The following is a 17,551-nucleotide window of genomic DNA, read 5'->3' on the forward strand; positions in this document are numbered from 1 at the left end:
ACTCTTTCTGCTCAAACTTCACATTCCAGTTATTTCCATGGCTACACAAAGTTGAAAATTGTACAGTCACATGACAATGTTGTTTGAATTTCAGGGTTACCTTTCTTTGTAATGTTATAATTTTCTGTTTAGCTTGTGAATGATGTCCACCTTGAAGGTCACACTGAAGCAATTTGTGCATTAGATGCTGTTTACATGACAATTGAAAATGCATTAGGATTAAGCCTACTAATAGCTTCTGCAGCTTCAGACTCTACTGTCAAAATTTGGTCGAGACAAGGAACAGAAGGTAAAAGTTCTTTTCCTTTTGGTCTGTCAAGATACCTTGTATCAAAGAATACCTTAAGTAAAGTCCTCCATATTCTACTAGATCAGGGGTCTCCATTCTTGGCAACTTTAAGACTTGTGGACTTCCCTCAGCCAGGAGTTGAAGTCCATAAGTCTTAAAGTTGCCAAGGTTGGAGATCCCTGTTCTAGATTGTTTCACTTTTTGTACACCAGGGGAGTGTATTCCACCTTACCCTGCCCAATGTGCCTCCACTGCACTAACCTTATTAGGTTAAGAGAAGGTTATAGCCCAAGGGTCACCAACCTCTGGGCTGTGGCCCACCTCCGGGCCTTGAACTGTTCGGAACCAGACCGCGTAAGTGACAGGCAAATTTGCTTGCATCCCCACTTGCATGAACAGCAGCTGGGTTTGTGTGCGTGCTCCATTTGTGCAAGTGGCAGGTGCATGTGTTCACCGCTTGTGCAAATGGAGCATGCATGCTTGCCTGTTGCTTGTGCAGAACCATCCCCTCCCCCTGCTGGTCCCCAAAGCTGAAAAGGTTGGGGAACTCTGCTCTAGCCCAAAGGCTTCCAGTCAACTTATTTGACTTCGTGTGGACTTGAAGCAAGATAGCAGCTGGCAATTAATTATGATGTTGGAGAGAAGTAAAGGTGAAATAACTCCCCTTCTCCCAGTAAGTCTCCCTGCATTGCTTAGCTGACAAACCCCATCTCCAACCAGTTAAAGATGCATGAATATAAGAGGTTAGCATTTTTAATTTGTGCTCCTTGCAAAAATGTAGACCATGTCTGGCAGAGATCTTTCCTATTTTTGCAATAATCTTCATTTTACTGGTTGTAGCAGCTGGATTAGAACAGATGCTAGTGGTGCATCATATTTCATATTTTGACCATATTTCAGAGTTGCTGAAATACATTCCATGCTTGTTTTATTCTTTTTTTGTTGCTACCATGGAACTACAGCTTAATTATTGTACAAAGAATAAACAAGTCAAGTTCATACACATTCATTATGAACCAGTTTCAGATCTTGTTGTCTAGAAAGCTGTTCGTTATAGATGAATGAGTGATACATTTTTAATCTTTGTCATTATAAAATGGCTAAATCACTGTGCATGACAGTTGCAGGCATCTGTAGAAAATAAGTTAGCAATTGCTGAAAATAGTCCAGTTGCTGTTCAAGAGCATTGCATTTCTTAAACATCAGTTGCTGTAGATAAGTAATGAAATATAATAATATAATAAATAAATATACTTGTATTGTGATATTTATAGTAAGGATTATGACCATTACTGTCATAAATCTTTATGATGCCTTCTGACTTCTCTTTGTCATTTTTTTTTGACTAAAACCAACTTCTCTGTTGTTGATTATCTCTGGGTTATATCACTGTTTGCATTAATCTTGGGTAACATTTAAATTTCTTTATGATTACAGTTAGCAAAGCTGAGCAATACAGTACTTTGAATTCAAAGGCACTTCAAAGAACAGGAAGATACTAGTGTAGGATCTGCCTGCAAATTTTTGAGGGGTCATGTGGCAGCTGTGCAACCATGGGGAAAATCTGAACTGCTTTAAGGAGTTGGAGGCAGGGTGTTGCCTTCATGCTTTGAAGCACATTTTTGCCTTTGAAATTTAATAATTAGTATACAATTTCTATATTTTTATTAAATATCTTAAGTGTTCACTGCAAATAATGCAACTTTATTTTCTCTCTCTCCTTAGTTAAGTGCCTTCAGACACTGATGTTTGGAAATGGATTTATTATGGATGTTTCATTGTCCTTCTTGCCAGGCGATGACAGTAAGAATGGCTGTGTAATTTTTTAAAATCATTTCAAGAAACGTCTAGTGGTGCCAGTGCATGCACATGTTGTCTTATTAAGAACTAGTTTTCTACTACCTGATCCTAAAAATTGATAACTGAGAAATTATTGATCGTCACATATTCTGATTTACTGGATAAGTAGCCTATCATCTCCTTTTTAAAAAGCCTGTTAAAGTCACACTAAAAAGTGATTGTTAAATATCTTTAGAGCAAGATATTTTGATTGTTGTTGCTGGGGGAAAATTCCTAAGAATTAGATTTTTAGTTTGTTAAGTTTATTATGCCTTTCGTGTGATTTGACTTTTATTTTTTAAAGAGTGAGTTCCCTGAATCTGTTTAATAACAATGTAATTTTAACTTGTTTGTTGGATTTAGTACATCTTGCCTGGCGAGAGCTCAAAGCAGCATGCAGTATGTTCCCGTTATTATTGCATTGTTATTATTTCTACTAGTGGTGTGTAATAGGAAAGAGAATGAGAGAGAATGATGGACCCAGAGTCCCTCAGGGAGCTTTTCTGCCTGATGGTGGAGTAGAACGTGGACATTTCAGTGTCCCATATCTGAACTATTGTAACTTGAAGTTCCCATTGAGTTTGGTGGCAGATCCTTCCAGACATATGGGTCTGTGGGGTGGATTTAGTTCCAAAGAATCACTTAAAACATGCAGGAACTTGAAACTTGTATCTGGCTGAAGTTCTTTAAAGCAGCCTTTTCTTTTCCAAGCATTGTCCTTTACAGCTGCCACACAGTTCAGAGGAAAGATGTAGATGCTTTAAAGAAAGAGATCCTACCTGTAAATGCTCCTTTTTGGAATTGAATCCAAAATGTTGCCTAGCCCTAGTAGATATACAGTCATTGCCTTGAACTGTAAGCTTATGCATATGTTCTCAGAAGTAAATCCCACAAAGTATGAAACAGGATTTACTCCTAGGAAACTGTGGCTATCATTTCCTCTTCTGTAAATGCTGTATTTTGTTTCTATTTTCTTTTGCTCCATTATATTTAGTTGAAACAGCAACTTTTCAATGATTTTAATTTCAGTACCAGTACTGGCTTGTGGTGGTGACGACAGCAGAATCCACTTATATGTGCAACAGGCTGGAGAGGTAACTATTGTTTCTTTTTCTTAGTCTATAGGATTTCTCTTCTGGCGTTTCGTTTCTTAACTTTTAAGTTTCCAAGATTTACACTGTTTAACTCCTGAATTTCAAGTTCAGGAAAATTTAAAATCCCTAATTTAGAGACAATATTTCTGGAGGGTAATTGTCTTCAGCTGATTGAAGGTGTCGTTTTGATAAACGATTAGCCATGTTCAGAGAAAGTTGTTTCAAAGCAAGCTCATTTATTGATGTCAGGTTAATCTATTAGGATTTCAGTGCAAAATAGTTAATTTGTCCTTCTCCAGAGGAAAAGCTGGAGAAAGGAAAGAAGTGGGTCTAAAGGCCTTGTTAGATGTAATGAAACCCATTTTATTTCTAGTCCTCTACTTCAGCCAAAGATTGGTCTGAGGCAATTGGACAATTTTGGTGCTTAAAATACTTCCATGTACAGGTTCCGGACTTCGATAGCATGCCTGGTAGAGCCCAGAGTGGCTGTGTGTACAGCATGGTATCATCAGTACATTGATTATATACTACTTTACCTCAAATAATATGTGCCCTCCCGGAGCAATTTAATGTAAATATTAAATCGCATTCAAAAGGGAATTGAGCCCTTGGCACCCCACATAGAAACAACCAGTCATGTCCACTTTGTAGGCTAAGCGCAGAGTAAAGCTGTCTGTGAGGTTGCAAAATTCCCCTGTGACCTCAGAAAATTCTTTGGGAGGTTCGGGCATCCGAATTTGCTTTCAAATGCGGCAGAAGTCAAAGATGCCAGTATGCTCCTTCCTTTACCTGATTTCTGTTCTTTAGCATTTTAAAATACTACTTTCATTTTGAATTGAGCTTGGATGTATATGGGCAATCACAGGAAACTTTACCGCATAGGATAGAAGTGAGTATCACAGGATTCCAGCAGTTGCGTTGGCTTCTGAAACAAGGTTGTGCAAAACAAACTGTGTCCCAGCTTGACACCCTATATCTGTGGTGGCGAACCTATGTGCCACAGGTGGCACACAGAGCCCTCTTTGTGGGCATGCATGCCGTTGCCCGGCTCAGCTGTTCTGTACATGCGTATGCGCCTCCCGCCAGCCACCTGGTCTTCTGGTTTTTGGCATGCATGTGTGTGCAAAGACCAGCTGGCCAGCGTGCAGGCATGTGCCAGAAACTGGAAGCTTAGTTTCTCAGCATGTGTATGCGTGCCGGAGAGCTGCTCTTCTGTTTTCCGGCACTCCCCACCTCACGCATGCATGCTCCCATTTCAGCACTTGGGTGCCAAAAAGGTTTTGCCAACGCTGGTATATCAGAATGCTTTGAGTTCCAAGCCCTATGAGGAATGAAAGTCCTGGAGTTATACTTCCAACATGTTCGAGAGACTCTGAGATTGAAGAATCTTCAATGTTACAGTAACGAATTTACTATGATAGAGTAATCTATGGTCATAAACCAGGAAAGCTGCAAAAAGTACCAAAATTGAATGTTAGTGAACTGCCAAACTACACAATGGAAAATTGCAATATAAGTTTATGCTGCATATTGAGGGTGCTTATTTGTTTGTTTCAGTTTCAGAAATCTTTACTACTACATGGACATGAGGACTGGATAAGAGGAGTTGAATGGGCATTTTGTGGTAAATGTCATTCAGTCTGGCTTATGAGACTTCAGGGGGGGATTTCTTATATTTTGCTGTCATAGAAGCTGGGCAGTTAAATATTTTAAAATAATGCTGATGAGAAATTGAATTCCATACATGTTTCCATATTTTTTCTGCTACTATATGGAACTTCAGAACACGATTATTACAAATATAGTTATTATATAATTATTACAATTAATATATATATATATATAAATTGTAATAATTATATAACTATATATATATATATATATATCTATATATATCTATATCTATATATCTATATCTATATTATATATCTATATCTATATCTATATTATATATTATATCTATCTATCTATCTATCTATCTATCTATCTATCTATCTATCTATCTATTACTCAGCTTTGTTTGGGTATTTTCCCACGTCATTGTAGTTGTGCTTTTAAAGTTGTAGCAACCTTTCAGCAGAATCTCATCTGCCATCATCAGGCTTCTGTATTGTGTCCATCTGTGAGTCAGACCCCCACAGTGAGCCTGTGAGCCTCCCCGCATCAGGCTCATAATGTAATTTAGAGAAATGAACCATTGCAAAAAGTAAGGTTCTGGTTTTGTTTATTAAGAAACCATTGTAAATATTGATTTCTGTCGTGCACTGAATTTCCCTTTTAAATTCTTCCTTTTATTACTGGTTTAACTTTTTTTAAAAGATGGAGATCTGTATTTGGCAAGCTGTGCTCAAGATTGTCTGATAAGAATCTGGAAGATGCATGCAACTTCACTGTTTGGGGAAATCCAAGATGAGGACACTATTAGGTTGAAAGAGAATGTTTTCACCATAAAAAATAGCAATGGTAAATATGTTCTTTTATATTGGATTTTTTTCAAATAAAAATGGTTTCAGCATGGTTAAATAAAATATAACATGCCTTTCTTCTAATACATTGTGGAAGAATGTGCCATTAATTAGCTGAAACACAAGCTTCACTTCGTTGTTTTTTTTCAATTAATTTGATTGATGCCCCCATGATATAGATATCTGTTCTTGCACATGAATTTAATTTTGTCTATGCTGTATTCTTTACATTAATATACACCCACATTCTTTACAATAATATATTCCATAAATCAAATAGAAAATATTACATCCAACTGAATATAGTGAAAGAATGTTGTTTTTCCTTTCCATGTCAGCTATGTGTTACATTTTATCTATGTGTGAAACATGTATTTGCATCCAGAACCTTGGATATACAGAAGTCTTCTGCCCTCTTCATATCTTTTTTTGGCAGATGAATTCACAGACAGAGGATCATAAATTTTGTCATTGGGTTATTTGCAGGGCTGAGTCATTTATACAATGGCTAGATAAATCTTGACAATTAATTTACTCTTTGACATTTGTTTTCCATTCTGATTGATTTCAACACATGTAACAGAATTTTCTTTCAACTTGCAATGTGGGAACTCTCTGGCAGTAAGCTTTTACTTGGTACATCTAGTTTCAAATACAAACAAGTTAAGTCGATTGTTTTAAAGACAGGCTGGAATATTTTTTTTCCCACTCTTTTCCACTTGTTTTGTTTTGTGATAGGTGCAGATAAATCCTTTGCAGTTACCTTGGATTCAGTGCTAGCTGGCCATGAAAACTGGGTATATGGAGTTCATTGGCAGCCACCATATTTCAAAGGTAAGAGTATGCGGTTTCCAATTTGAGTTACTGGTAGCGATGACAAGGAATGTGGAATTCATTGTCAAAATGGAGAACTCCATGTTGAGCTACTCCTTCTACCTCAAACATAGAAAGTTTAAAATGTGTGATACAACAAATTATGGCCTTTTTTCATCCTATGTTGAAGTTTATGTTGTGCCCCAAAGGTTGTATCAGTCATTTAGTATGCATCTGTTAGCTTATAATTACAGGGAAGAGAATTATTTTGGGCAAGACTGCTTTCTTCTCTTAGGATCAAGGTTAAATTTTGTGCAGTTTGATTAAATCCATAAATGTAAAATAGGCACTGCCGAGAGTCACAGTATCCAGGATTCAATTTACAAGATATTAGTCCAGGCACATCTTCGAGGACATTGTAAATTGCGACCTTCTTTCCAACTTCAGCCATGTATAGTTGTTTTGTGTGGCATTCTTGTAGACTTCCTATTTAAGGTTTTCTTCAGGTGTATTTGACAAAAATGAATGAAAACATGGGGTTATTTTTTCCTGATACTGTAGATGGCAGGATGGTACAGCCAATGAGGTTACTATCTGCTTCAATGGACAAAACGGTGATCCTTTGGTCTCCAGATGATGAATCTGGAGTGTGGTTGGAACAGGTAGACGTGGTTTTTCATTTCCCCTGTTTGTATCATCAAAAGAAATAAAGAGCTAAATAGCCAGACTTCATTTGCTTCCTTTCTAAAATGACTTCCCTGTGTGGCATTAAGAGTCTTGAGCTGCATGTACCCAAGAATAAATTAAGTTACCTTTTAAGTGGATATTGGAACTTTTGTTGAAACTAGATTAGTCAGCCATCGTCTCAAGGAAATCTTGCATAGTTTAAACATGGAAGCAATCTACACTGGATAAGGGAAGGGTGGAACGGGCTTAGCATTTGACAATTATTCTGCAGGAAATCAGCTTTGGTTGATTAGGCACATTTTACATCGCTGTTGCCTTTGGGTTTGGCAAGTTAATCAAGCATTTAAAAATAACTGCTTTCATACAAAAATGTGTGAAATAATTTCTAGATGTTATATTACTTTTCATATTGTAGCATTTAATCCCAGCCCCCAGGGAAATATATTTCTATCAAAGTAATTATTCATTTTATATAAACTTGCAAACTATCTTGCAAACCTGTTTTCAAAAGGCTTGTGTTTTTTTTAAAGTTGTGCATGGTATTTGAATACATCTAGAATGACATTGTTTTAACTTCACTTTTAATGTAATTCTAGATCATTTGTCTTTTGCTCATAGTCCTTAATTAGCAGGGGGAAGGCGCATTCATACGTATTGTAAACTTTTTCAAAAGGTCCGGATAGGAGAAGTGGGAGGAAATACACTTGGATTTTTTGATTGTCAGTTCAGCCCGGATGGATCAATGATTCTTGCTCATGCTTTTCATGGAGCCCTTCATCTTTGGAAACAGACTTCTTCAAACAAGGCAAGAGATAGTTGATTTCTTATCACCAAAGTATATATGGAATATCTTTATATAGGAAGAAATGGCTCTTTGCTCACTCCATATAACCACATTGTACACTTTTAAACATCTTTTATAAATTGAGGTACATTGAGGAGGGGTCCCCCCCATCTGAACTGTAATAAATAGCAAACACATTCAGTTGAATAAGTTTGGTTAATTTGGACAGACTTCTTGGCCTTTGTGGGGAAAACAAATGGCAATACGAAATGACTTTTGGGTCCATCAGCTTTTATTTATTTGGCCCAGGATGATCTCTTATAGCAGAACTTTCCCAGGTCTGTGACAGAGACTTTTGTATTTATTACAACATTCTGATCTGGATTCATCATGTTCCTCTTGAATATTGTACCATTGGATACTCCCTATTTCCAAATTATTGTTTAGGATTCTAGAGCTGAAAGTACTAAGGCTACATATGATCACTGGAAGATTTGGGCTGAGCTTTCAAAGGCAGACAACTTAAAAGTGTCTGTTTCCTTTGTTGTAAACGTTAAAAAATAACCAGAATCTTTTATCATCCAAGAATGACACTTAAATGTTCTTTGTAAAGCTTAAATTGATTTTCAACTTTAGATATAGTTCTTAGTGAAGAGGATTACTATATCCAACTTTCCAACCTCATTCATGGATTAAAATATAAATGTTTTTGATTTAGAGTGAATGGACTCCAGAAGTGATGATTTCAGGACATTTTAATTGTGTCCAAGATGTGAAGTGGGATTCAAAGGGAGACTTTATAATTTCTGTTGGTTCTGACCAAACCACAAGAATATTTGCTCCTTGGAAAAGAGAGGACAACCCAGAGGTATGTTTTTCTAGCTTGTGAAATTATGTGGATGGAATAGTTAGTTTCAGATCGTCCATTTCCAGACAGAAAAATGAGTATTTATTCTGGGCATGGAGTCAATGTGTGGAGAGAGTAAGGGAGGTGACCTTCACAAAATAGGTAAGAATAATTACTGTTCCTAGACAAAGAGGACTAAAATGTTCTTTAAGCTTTAGGAAGCAAGATAATAAGAAGCAGCTCAGGTAAACTGCTCCCTGGTTCATTGGAGGAAGGAATGGAAAGATAGTATAATACGACTTCCAGGATTCTGTTTTTAAAGCCTATCTCAATGTACAGGACTTCTCAAAGTTACAATGGTACTGACAACTGTGAGAAGAAAGGTAATAAAATAGGGCAAAGTAGAACAGATATTTTGGGCTCAATTGTGGTTATAAGTTGAGGTAGTTCTACTCTGACTGCGAACTGATTTTCTGCTCTGGTCTGCCTATTAAGACCAACAATGTGCAGGTTTGATCTGAATGTTTGACCTAAAGCTTGGGTTTTCAGGTAGAATGGGAAAAAGGCAAAGATAAGGATAGATAGACCTTGGGAAAATTGGGGAAGGGAAGGGGACAGAGGGCAGTTGGCCATTCTACTGTCACCATAATATGAAGTGTTATGACTAGTCCACTATCCAAATACAATATATCCAATTTGCTCCTCTGATCATCGCAGGACCTTCCTTTTCCAGTTCTGCTCAGATTTATAGCTAAGATTGATATAAGAGAAGGGGTAGGTGGGTTGGTTAGATATGTAAGACTTGAATTCAAGAAAAAGAAAACACTAGGAAGATTGGTGGCCAAACTGGTTCATGGACCCTGTAGAGGAAGATGGGAGAGGTACCCTAAACTTGCCCTACTTGTCCCATAAGAATCCTATTGAATTGGGCTGTGCCAAAACCCAGAGCAACCAACATATTATTCCAAATTTATTAGCCACAGTGTTCTTGTTTTGGGCACAACTCTTGTAGATAGATTAGAGCCAGCATATCTGAACTGCAAAACTCTGGCTGGCCACGGAATGGTAGCAAACAGATATATGCAAGTTGTTAGGATTTTTACAACCAAGTTTTAAAATAATTACCCCCCAACAGAATATGTAATCTGAACAATAGCTCTTCTTAATGTTTCTTAAACTCTCCTAAAATGTATGCACATTATATTTTTATTGTTTAATAGTCAAGTTACTATGGGTTTATGACAATATCACATGACTATAAACATTTAGAAGTTTATATTAATATTAGTTCTTTAAAGATCCATATTTATATTTAACTATATCATTATACATGCAACATCATGTTGCTCATCTTCTGTTTCCAGTGAGGAATAAATATTGTTAAAATAAAATTCAGGGGGAGGCCAAACTGGAGGGCAAAATTGTATTTTGAACCAGGACAGGATTTTGGTCCCTTTCTGTCAAGGATTGGACAGATCAGCGTTATTTTGTCAATTATTTATTAATGAAAGAAGATTCCTGGTATTTCCAATGAGATCTGAGCAGAGGTGAGAATGCATTTTTGTGGGAAATGAACTGAATGTATATTTTCAGCAAACTTGACAATAGATTGATAGAACTTAAAATTGACAATAGATTGATAGAACTTAACATGTTAAATGCTTCTATAGATTCTAAGATTGGTACTTGTATCAATGCAATGGTCCTTTTACTAGGTGACATGGCATGAAATAGCAAGACCCCAAGTCCATGGGTATGACATGCAGTGTATAGCACTAACAGCACGGTTTCAGTTCGTATCTGGAGCAGATGAGAAAGTGCTGCGCGTGTTTACTGCACCTAGAAATTTCATTGAGAACTTCAGCAGTATTTCTGGAATATCTCTGGAGAAATTATATTCTGGTGTAAGTTATGTATTCAGTTGCTTTAAAAGAACTAAAAATACTGTTTTACTACTTTTTATGTTTGCATCTCTCATTTGAATTTGAGCACAATTTTAAACATATTACAGAAATGTTGAATAAACTCCTATTTTCTTTACTTCAAGGGCAGAACTAGGGTATACTTCTAGAGCATAGAGCTGTGATGGTGAACCTATGGCAGGCATGCCACAGGTGGCACACAGAGCCATTTGTGCTAGCACGTGAGCCAGAGGCAAACTTACCTCACTGCGCATGCACACACCTCACAGCTGATTCTTCGGCCAGTTTGAGGCCTTTTTCGGCCTTGCAGAGACTTGAAAAAAGCCTCTGCAGGCTTTGCAGGCCAAATAATAGGCCTGTTTAATCATTTCCTGTTATACCAGAAGTGACAAAACGGACTATTATTTGTCCTGCAAAGCCTGCAGAGGCTTTTTCCAAGTCTCTGCGAGGCTGAGTTCTAGTCTTCCTGTGGAGTCAGTTTTTTGATGTGGTTTATTTTGTAGGCTAGGCGATTGCATTGATCTGTGAACTATGGTTTGTTGAACCCTAGTGGTGCTGAAGATTGAGTTTGAGGTAGTACATAGTATTAAACTTGTTTTTTGTGGAGACGTGAATATAATTTTAAATTTGAACATCTGTTTAGCTACAATCACACCAAAATTCTTAGAAAATGCTTGTAATTTGTGCTATATGGTATAATTGTTACTTCTGAAGATGTTTCGTATTTGTGATTTTAATTACAACCATGGTTTTATTACTAATAATAAATATTAGTAATATAGGGTACAGATAATTGTGCTTTATTCATTGAATGTGGTCGAACAGTTAGCATGATGTATGAACTCAATAGTACTTCTCTATGGCCTAGAAAATTAAAATTGAAGCAAAGATTTTAAATTAATTTGAGATTTTCTAGGAATTCCTTAGTATCATATATACTGCATTTTAAATTTGTGACTTACAGAAAGTTACATTGAAGGCCAAACTTGCAAGAAGGCTATATCTATAAACAAAAAGATTCAGCCAATCATGAATAATATTTTCTTTTTCTTAGCAAATGGTGGATCTTCCAGAAGGGGCTACCGTACCAGCCTTAGGTTTATCCAATAAGGCCATCTTTGAAGGTAATATTTGTCTGCATTTGTGTACATGAGTGCTTCTTTGATCATATTTGTACTATGTAGGTTGATGAGAGAAATTAGCTGAGAGATGAGTGATCCTTAGTTAATGTGGGGAGTTCTTAGTGCTCTCCTAATGTTTGGGATTATAAATTTCATAATGGAAATTAGCACCTCCAATAATTAGAAATTTTGAAAATTGCAGGCTAAAATATCTGCAAGATAAAAAGTTTCTATCATCTGGAAATTTAACCTCTTAACTTACATGGAAAAATTTCTGGAAATTTCTGCCTCCGTTTTGTTGTTAAATTGGCAAAATGTGGCTTTACATATCAATTTAAACCATAAGGTTGCTTGATATATTGCTTATCAATACACAGGAACTCAGTCACTGTGAATTGTTCAATGGAAGCTGCTTAAAGCACACAGTGTTTTAAATATAATATACTTATGCGATTACAGGACTCTTCGACTTACAACCAGTCATTAATGACTGTTTGGAGTTATGACAACCTTGAAAAAGGTACTTTATGGCCCGTAAAGCATTTCCAGCCATATAAAACATCACACTGCCCCTCTACAATCACATCACTGCAGTTTGAGCGCTTGACAATCAACTCACATTTATGACTGGTTGCAGTGTTCCACAGTCACATAACTTTTATGATTTTTGACTTTTTTTGTCATTTTCTAGAAAAAAAAAAGCCCATTTGAGAGAATGAATTAGTACTTAAGACCGCGTTATATAGGTCCTTTTATTTTAGGTTGATGTTTACTTCTTGATACTTGGATAAAGTCAAATTGACTTATTTCATGAAACCATAGTTTAAACAATGACATAGTTTAGGCCAGGGGTGGGCAAACTTTTTGGCTCGGGAGCCTCATTGACTTTTAAAATTTGACAGGCGGGCCGGGTCAGCACAAGATACGATACATATAAAAAACTGCATTTGTTAACAGTACATATCAAACATAAACAGAAAAGGTCCTTTTTTCTTATAGCTCCTGTAAGAATGTCAAGCAGGCCTTTGCTCTAGGGTACTTCCCAAGCATGCCTAACTTTATCCCATTATCCCAAACTCTTCTTGCTGGGGATCATGGGCACTGTAGTTGAGATGCTTTGAAAAGGCTTGCGGGGGGGGGTGTCAATGCAGAAACCGCAAAATCCACCCCCTGTCAGTCAGCCAGGCCCTACCTTGAACAGCGATCAAGAGAGGTTTTCTCCCTAGTAAGCACCCCTGGCGTAAACCCCGCGCTTTTTCACGGTTAGCATGGTCAAGCAGACGCTCTCACAAAACTGTTTGTGGCTGGAAACGGAGCCCAGTCCACGAAGGGTGGGAATTGTGGAAATCCGAGCACAATTCTCTCCAACGGTCCGGATTGACAGTGAAGGGTTCTTTACGGAAGGGACAAAACGAACATGCGGAGAACGGAGGTCCTAGCGGCATATGACATCATCGGACCTGTCACTACACACACACAAACATGTACACGAGAAATAACTAGGGTACTTTGGGGAGCCGGGCACCCCCAGATCTCCACCTGAGCAGCCCTGCAAACATGCTCCCCAGCCAGCCACGGCAAGACCATTCCCCACCCCCCAACCCCCCACTCCCTTTGGTGTAAATAAAGGGAAGAGGTCAGTCGTCAGCCCGGGAGAACCGAGTAACACACCTCCCCTTGCAAAAAGGGGGAGACGCAAAACACACACACGAGCCCCGGATGTCATACCACTGCACCGGTCCTGAATACGGGAGAAATCCGCTCGGCAAGCGCTGAAGCTGCCGCCTGCCCCCCCCCCCCGGCTCGATGCTCTCCAGGGATGGAGAGGCAGCGCGCATCCGTGCCTGGACGCCCCAAACTCTCCCTTTGCCAGCGTGGAAGGCAGGCAGCCAGCAAGGCAGGCAGACCCCGCAAGGCTTCCGAGCCTGCCGCCCCATCCATTCGTCAGTCCATCCCCACCCGTAGTCACCCGCGCCTGCCCGCTGCTCCGCAGTTGCCAGCAGGGTTCCCCCATCGCCTTGGGCGCGCCCCGGCTCCTCTAAGGGCAGCTGGCAAGTCTCTCTCCCTTCGGCCGGCAGGTGGACTGTCCTCTGTTCCCCTCTGCTGTTGGCTGCCCCGTTCAGCCACCAAGCCGTCGTCCGGCCCGGATCTGTTGTTTCCCGGCTCCCGCTTGGGTGCTCCAACCGGGCGCCCCAATCTTCGGCGGGCCAGATTAAAAAGACCAACGGGCCGGATGTGGCCCACGGGCCGTAGTTTGCCTACCCCTGGTTTAGGCTCTGAATATAATGATCATTTGGAAGTCAAAACAAAGGAAGATTCTTGTTCTTGAGGCTTCTCTCAGACAAGAGAAAATCAGGAGAAAGGTATGAACTTATTTTTGCTTATTCCCATTATGTTAAACGATGTTTTTTTGCAGCATTTCATTCCTTCCTTCCTTCCTTCTTTCCTCCCTCCCTCCCTCCCTCCCTCCCTCCCTCCCTTCCTGTTAGTCATGTGTATAGTTTGGAAATGATTTGAGAAATGCTTCTCATAATACTTCTGTGCTATTCATTAAAGTCACCTACATTTTCCAAGCTTCTACCAAGCCTGAAAAAAAATGAACTTACTTTAAGGAGTTGATTCATTGTACCTTCTAATGCAGTTTTTCCAGCTTGCTCCAAAATGTGAAAAATGTTGGGTTGTTTTAATGAATAGTAGAGGCTTATCCTAAGCATTTCTCCAAATCAATTTTGAAGTTTGGGTAACTCTATTATGCATATCCCAATTCATCATTTTGTTATTATTTTATATATGATTGGTTTTGCATATTTATCATTGTTATGTTCTAGTGATGGAATACCTCGTAAAAATAGAAAGTAATTGATGAAGTTTTTCTGCTTTTGTTTTTGCTGGTTACCATCTGGAACGGGGAGGTCATTGAATGCAAAACATTTTGAGTTTAAACCATATCAAATTTGAAATCCTTTCTTTTAAGCGCCAAGTATTTCATTTTGTCCACAAAACAGCTGTCTCATTAAGTGGGTTGCCGTGACAATTTTGGAGGTCTTTTGAGCAGAAATCAGTTCTGTTTCAAATACAAGAAACACAGGTTTGGACTCAAAATGCTTTCAACATAATCAGATTTAACAGATTTAACTGATAATCAGAGTTGGAAGGGACCTTGTAGGTCATCTAGTCCAACCCTCACCCAAGCGGGAGACCCTACACCATTTCTGACAAATGGCAGTCCAATCTCTTCTTGAAAGTCTCAAGTGATGGCGCTCCCACAACTTCCGAGGGCAAGCTGTTCCATTGGTTGATTGTTCTCACTGTCAGAAAGTTCCTCCTTATTTCCAGGTTAAATGTCTCCTTGTTCAGTTTCCATCCATTATTCCTTGTCTGGCCTACAGGCGCTTTAGAAAATAGTTTGACCTCTTCCTCTCTGTGGCAGCTCCTCAGATGTTGGAAGACTGCTATCATGTCTCCCCTGGTCCTTCTCTTTACTAGACTAGCCAAGCCCAGTTTCTGCAACCATTCATTGTATGTTTTAGCCTCCAGCCCCCTAATCACCCTGGTTGCTCTTCTCTGTACTTTTTCTAGAGTCTCATCACCTTTTTTATAATGTGGTGAACAAAACTGGATGCAGTACTCTAGGTGTGGTCTTACTAAGGCTTTACAGAGTGGTATTAGTACTTCCCTTGATCTTGATTGTATCCCTCTGTTAATACAATTTAGGATTGCATTAGCTTTTTTGGCTGCTGCTGCACAGTGCTGGCTCATATTTAGCTGGTTGTCCACTAAGACTCCAAGATCCCTCTCACAGTTACTGCTATTGAGCCTGGTTTCAGCCAATCTATAGGTGTACTTTTGGTTTTTCTTGCCTAAGTGTAGGACTTTACTTTTCTCTACATTGAATTTCATTTTGTTAGATACGGCCCAGTGTTCTAGTCTGTCAAGATCCATCTGGATCTTGAGCTTATCTTCTTGGGTGTTAGCTATTCCTGCCAGCTTAGTATCATCTGCAAATTTGGTAAGTTCCCCTTCTATTCCCTCATCTAAGTCGTTAATGAATATATTGAAGAGTACTGGGCCTTAGATGGAACCTTGTGGCACCCCACTGCTTACTTCCCTCCAGGTAGACTTCGACCCATTAAGGACTACTCGTTGAGTACGGTTTGTCAGCCAGTTGCGAGTCCATCTAGTGGTGGTGCTATCTATTCCACTTTTTTCTAGCTTACTAAGAAATAGGTTGTAGTCTACTTTGTCAAATGCCTTGCTGAAATCTAAATATATTATGTCCACAGTATTTTGCTGGATCAAAACAGAACCTTTCAGTTTCAAAATGGTTTGAATTCAAAATGTTTTGCATACTGTTATTGAATATCCATCACCAAAATCTTAAGAAGAAAGGATCCGTAGCCTTTCTCTAACATTGTAAGAGAAACCAGGTGTGAATTGATAGAGCAGGGCTTAGTAAAGAAATTATCTCAAAGATCCTAATGATACAACTATTTCTGTCTCAAAATCTCCTCGTAGTACAACCCTCTGCATACCTTTTCGGAACTAAACTTTACTGAGTTTAGTGGAAGTTCTCAGATTTAGTATGAAGGGGTCTTCTGCTGTGCCATATTGTTTGATTTTGAGAGTGTGAGGCTTGAGTCTGTCAGGGAATCTAGCAGAAAGAAATTCAAATAAGCCACAGAGGATCTCTTTTAATATATTCATTAACGCTTTACATTATTTGTCATGCAGGTTCTAGTAAGTTATCATATTTTAATTTATTTTGAGCAACTTATTTTGTTCAGTGAAGTTACTACATTAACACTGCATTAATTGAGCAAATAATGGCAGAGGCTTGAATTCTTGGTTTCCACATATATTGTTTGAGTTCAGTAATAGCCCATGTATTTTCAGCAAATTTTGATTCTTGAATAGAAGCAATTCAATAATAATTCATGACACTCAATCTGGATCAAATTATTCTCTTCTGTATATTTTTAAGTGTTTCCTTTTTTAATGGGCTTACTTTTATTAATAATGTTAGCATAATTGTTATGAAACTTCAAGCTTTAATTGCTTTAGAAATAGGCCTAGGGAACTTAAATGCTTCTAAACAATGGCAATAGAGGGATAGAAATATTGATTCTCTTTGATTGCCCATTTCTGGATAAATGGGATAGTTAAAAATGGAGGCAGTTGAATCTGCATTCTTATATTAACATACCAGAAGTTAGAAAGTTTCAGTCCTGAATAATGAATAAATATTTGAACATTACATGTGAAAAAGGGAACCAAATAAATTGTAAAGCAATTTAACCCAGGCTTTTGACCAGATTGTAAAAATTATGTCATTGGGATTTCAAAGGGAAATCTAAAAGAAAGAAATGCATTTCATAGCAATCCAGGAAATTTAATAAATTGCATAAGACCCTGTATTATTACAAGTGGGAATGTACATACTTGAGTGAGGAGAAAGCATGATTAACATAACCATTTCCTCAAAGTGTAAAATTTCCCCCCCAGAAAAGAGTATATTGGGGGCATCAAATGCGCATCAGCTAAACATCCTGTCTGTACTATTCTTTTTTTAAATATAAATTTTATTTGGGTTTTCACAAATACATAATACAAATAAAACAGCTTTCTTTGAGAATAGCATGATCCCAGGTTATCACTTCTTCATACAGACACAATCTCAATTTCATATTCAT

The 17,551-nt window shown here is 38.2% G+C and overlaps 1 protein-coding gene across 2 annotated transcripts in view; it reads left to right on the plus strand.

Annotated features, from left to right (window-relative positions):
* Positions 1-17,551, plus strand: part of ELP2 (elongator acetyltransferase complex subunit 2) — a 58,929-nt gene that overhangs the window by 9,381 nt on the left and 31,997 nt on the right. For both annotated transcript variants that reach the window (XM_087930688.1, XM_026701027.2), the window contains exons 4-14: positions 133-289; positions 2,015-2,092; positions 3,158-3,222; positions 4,780-4,846; positions 5,542-5,685; positions 6,426-6,521; positions 7,062-7,162; positions 7,861-7,992; positions 8,690-8,839; positions 10,534-10,722; positions 11,795-11,864. In XM_087930688.1, the coding sequence (XP_087786814.1) occupies positions 133-289; positions 2,015-2,092; positions 3,158-3,222; positions 4,780-4,846; positions 5,542-5,685; positions 6,426-6,521; positions 7,062-7,162; positions 7,861-7,992; positions 8,690-8,839; positions 10,534-10,722; positions 11,795-11,864 (1,249 nt within the window). The remainder of the gene's footprint in view (positions 1-132; positions 290-2,014; positions 2,093-3,157; positions 3,223-4,779; positions 4,847-5,541; positions 5,686-6,425; positions 6,522-7,061; positions 7,163-7,860; positions 7,993-8,689; positions 8,840-10,533; positions 10,723-11,794; positions 11,865-17,551) is intronic.

The sequence above is a fragment of the Pseudonaja textilis genome, chromosome 3, assembly GCF_049901715.1.
Source record: "Pseudonaja textilis isolate UNSWEBS1 chromosome 3, rPseTex1.2, whole genome shotgun sequence".
NCBI classification, from domain to species: domain Eukaryota; kingdom Metazoa; phylum Chordata; class Lepidosauria; order Squamata; family Elapidae; genus Pseudonaja; species Pseudonaja textilis.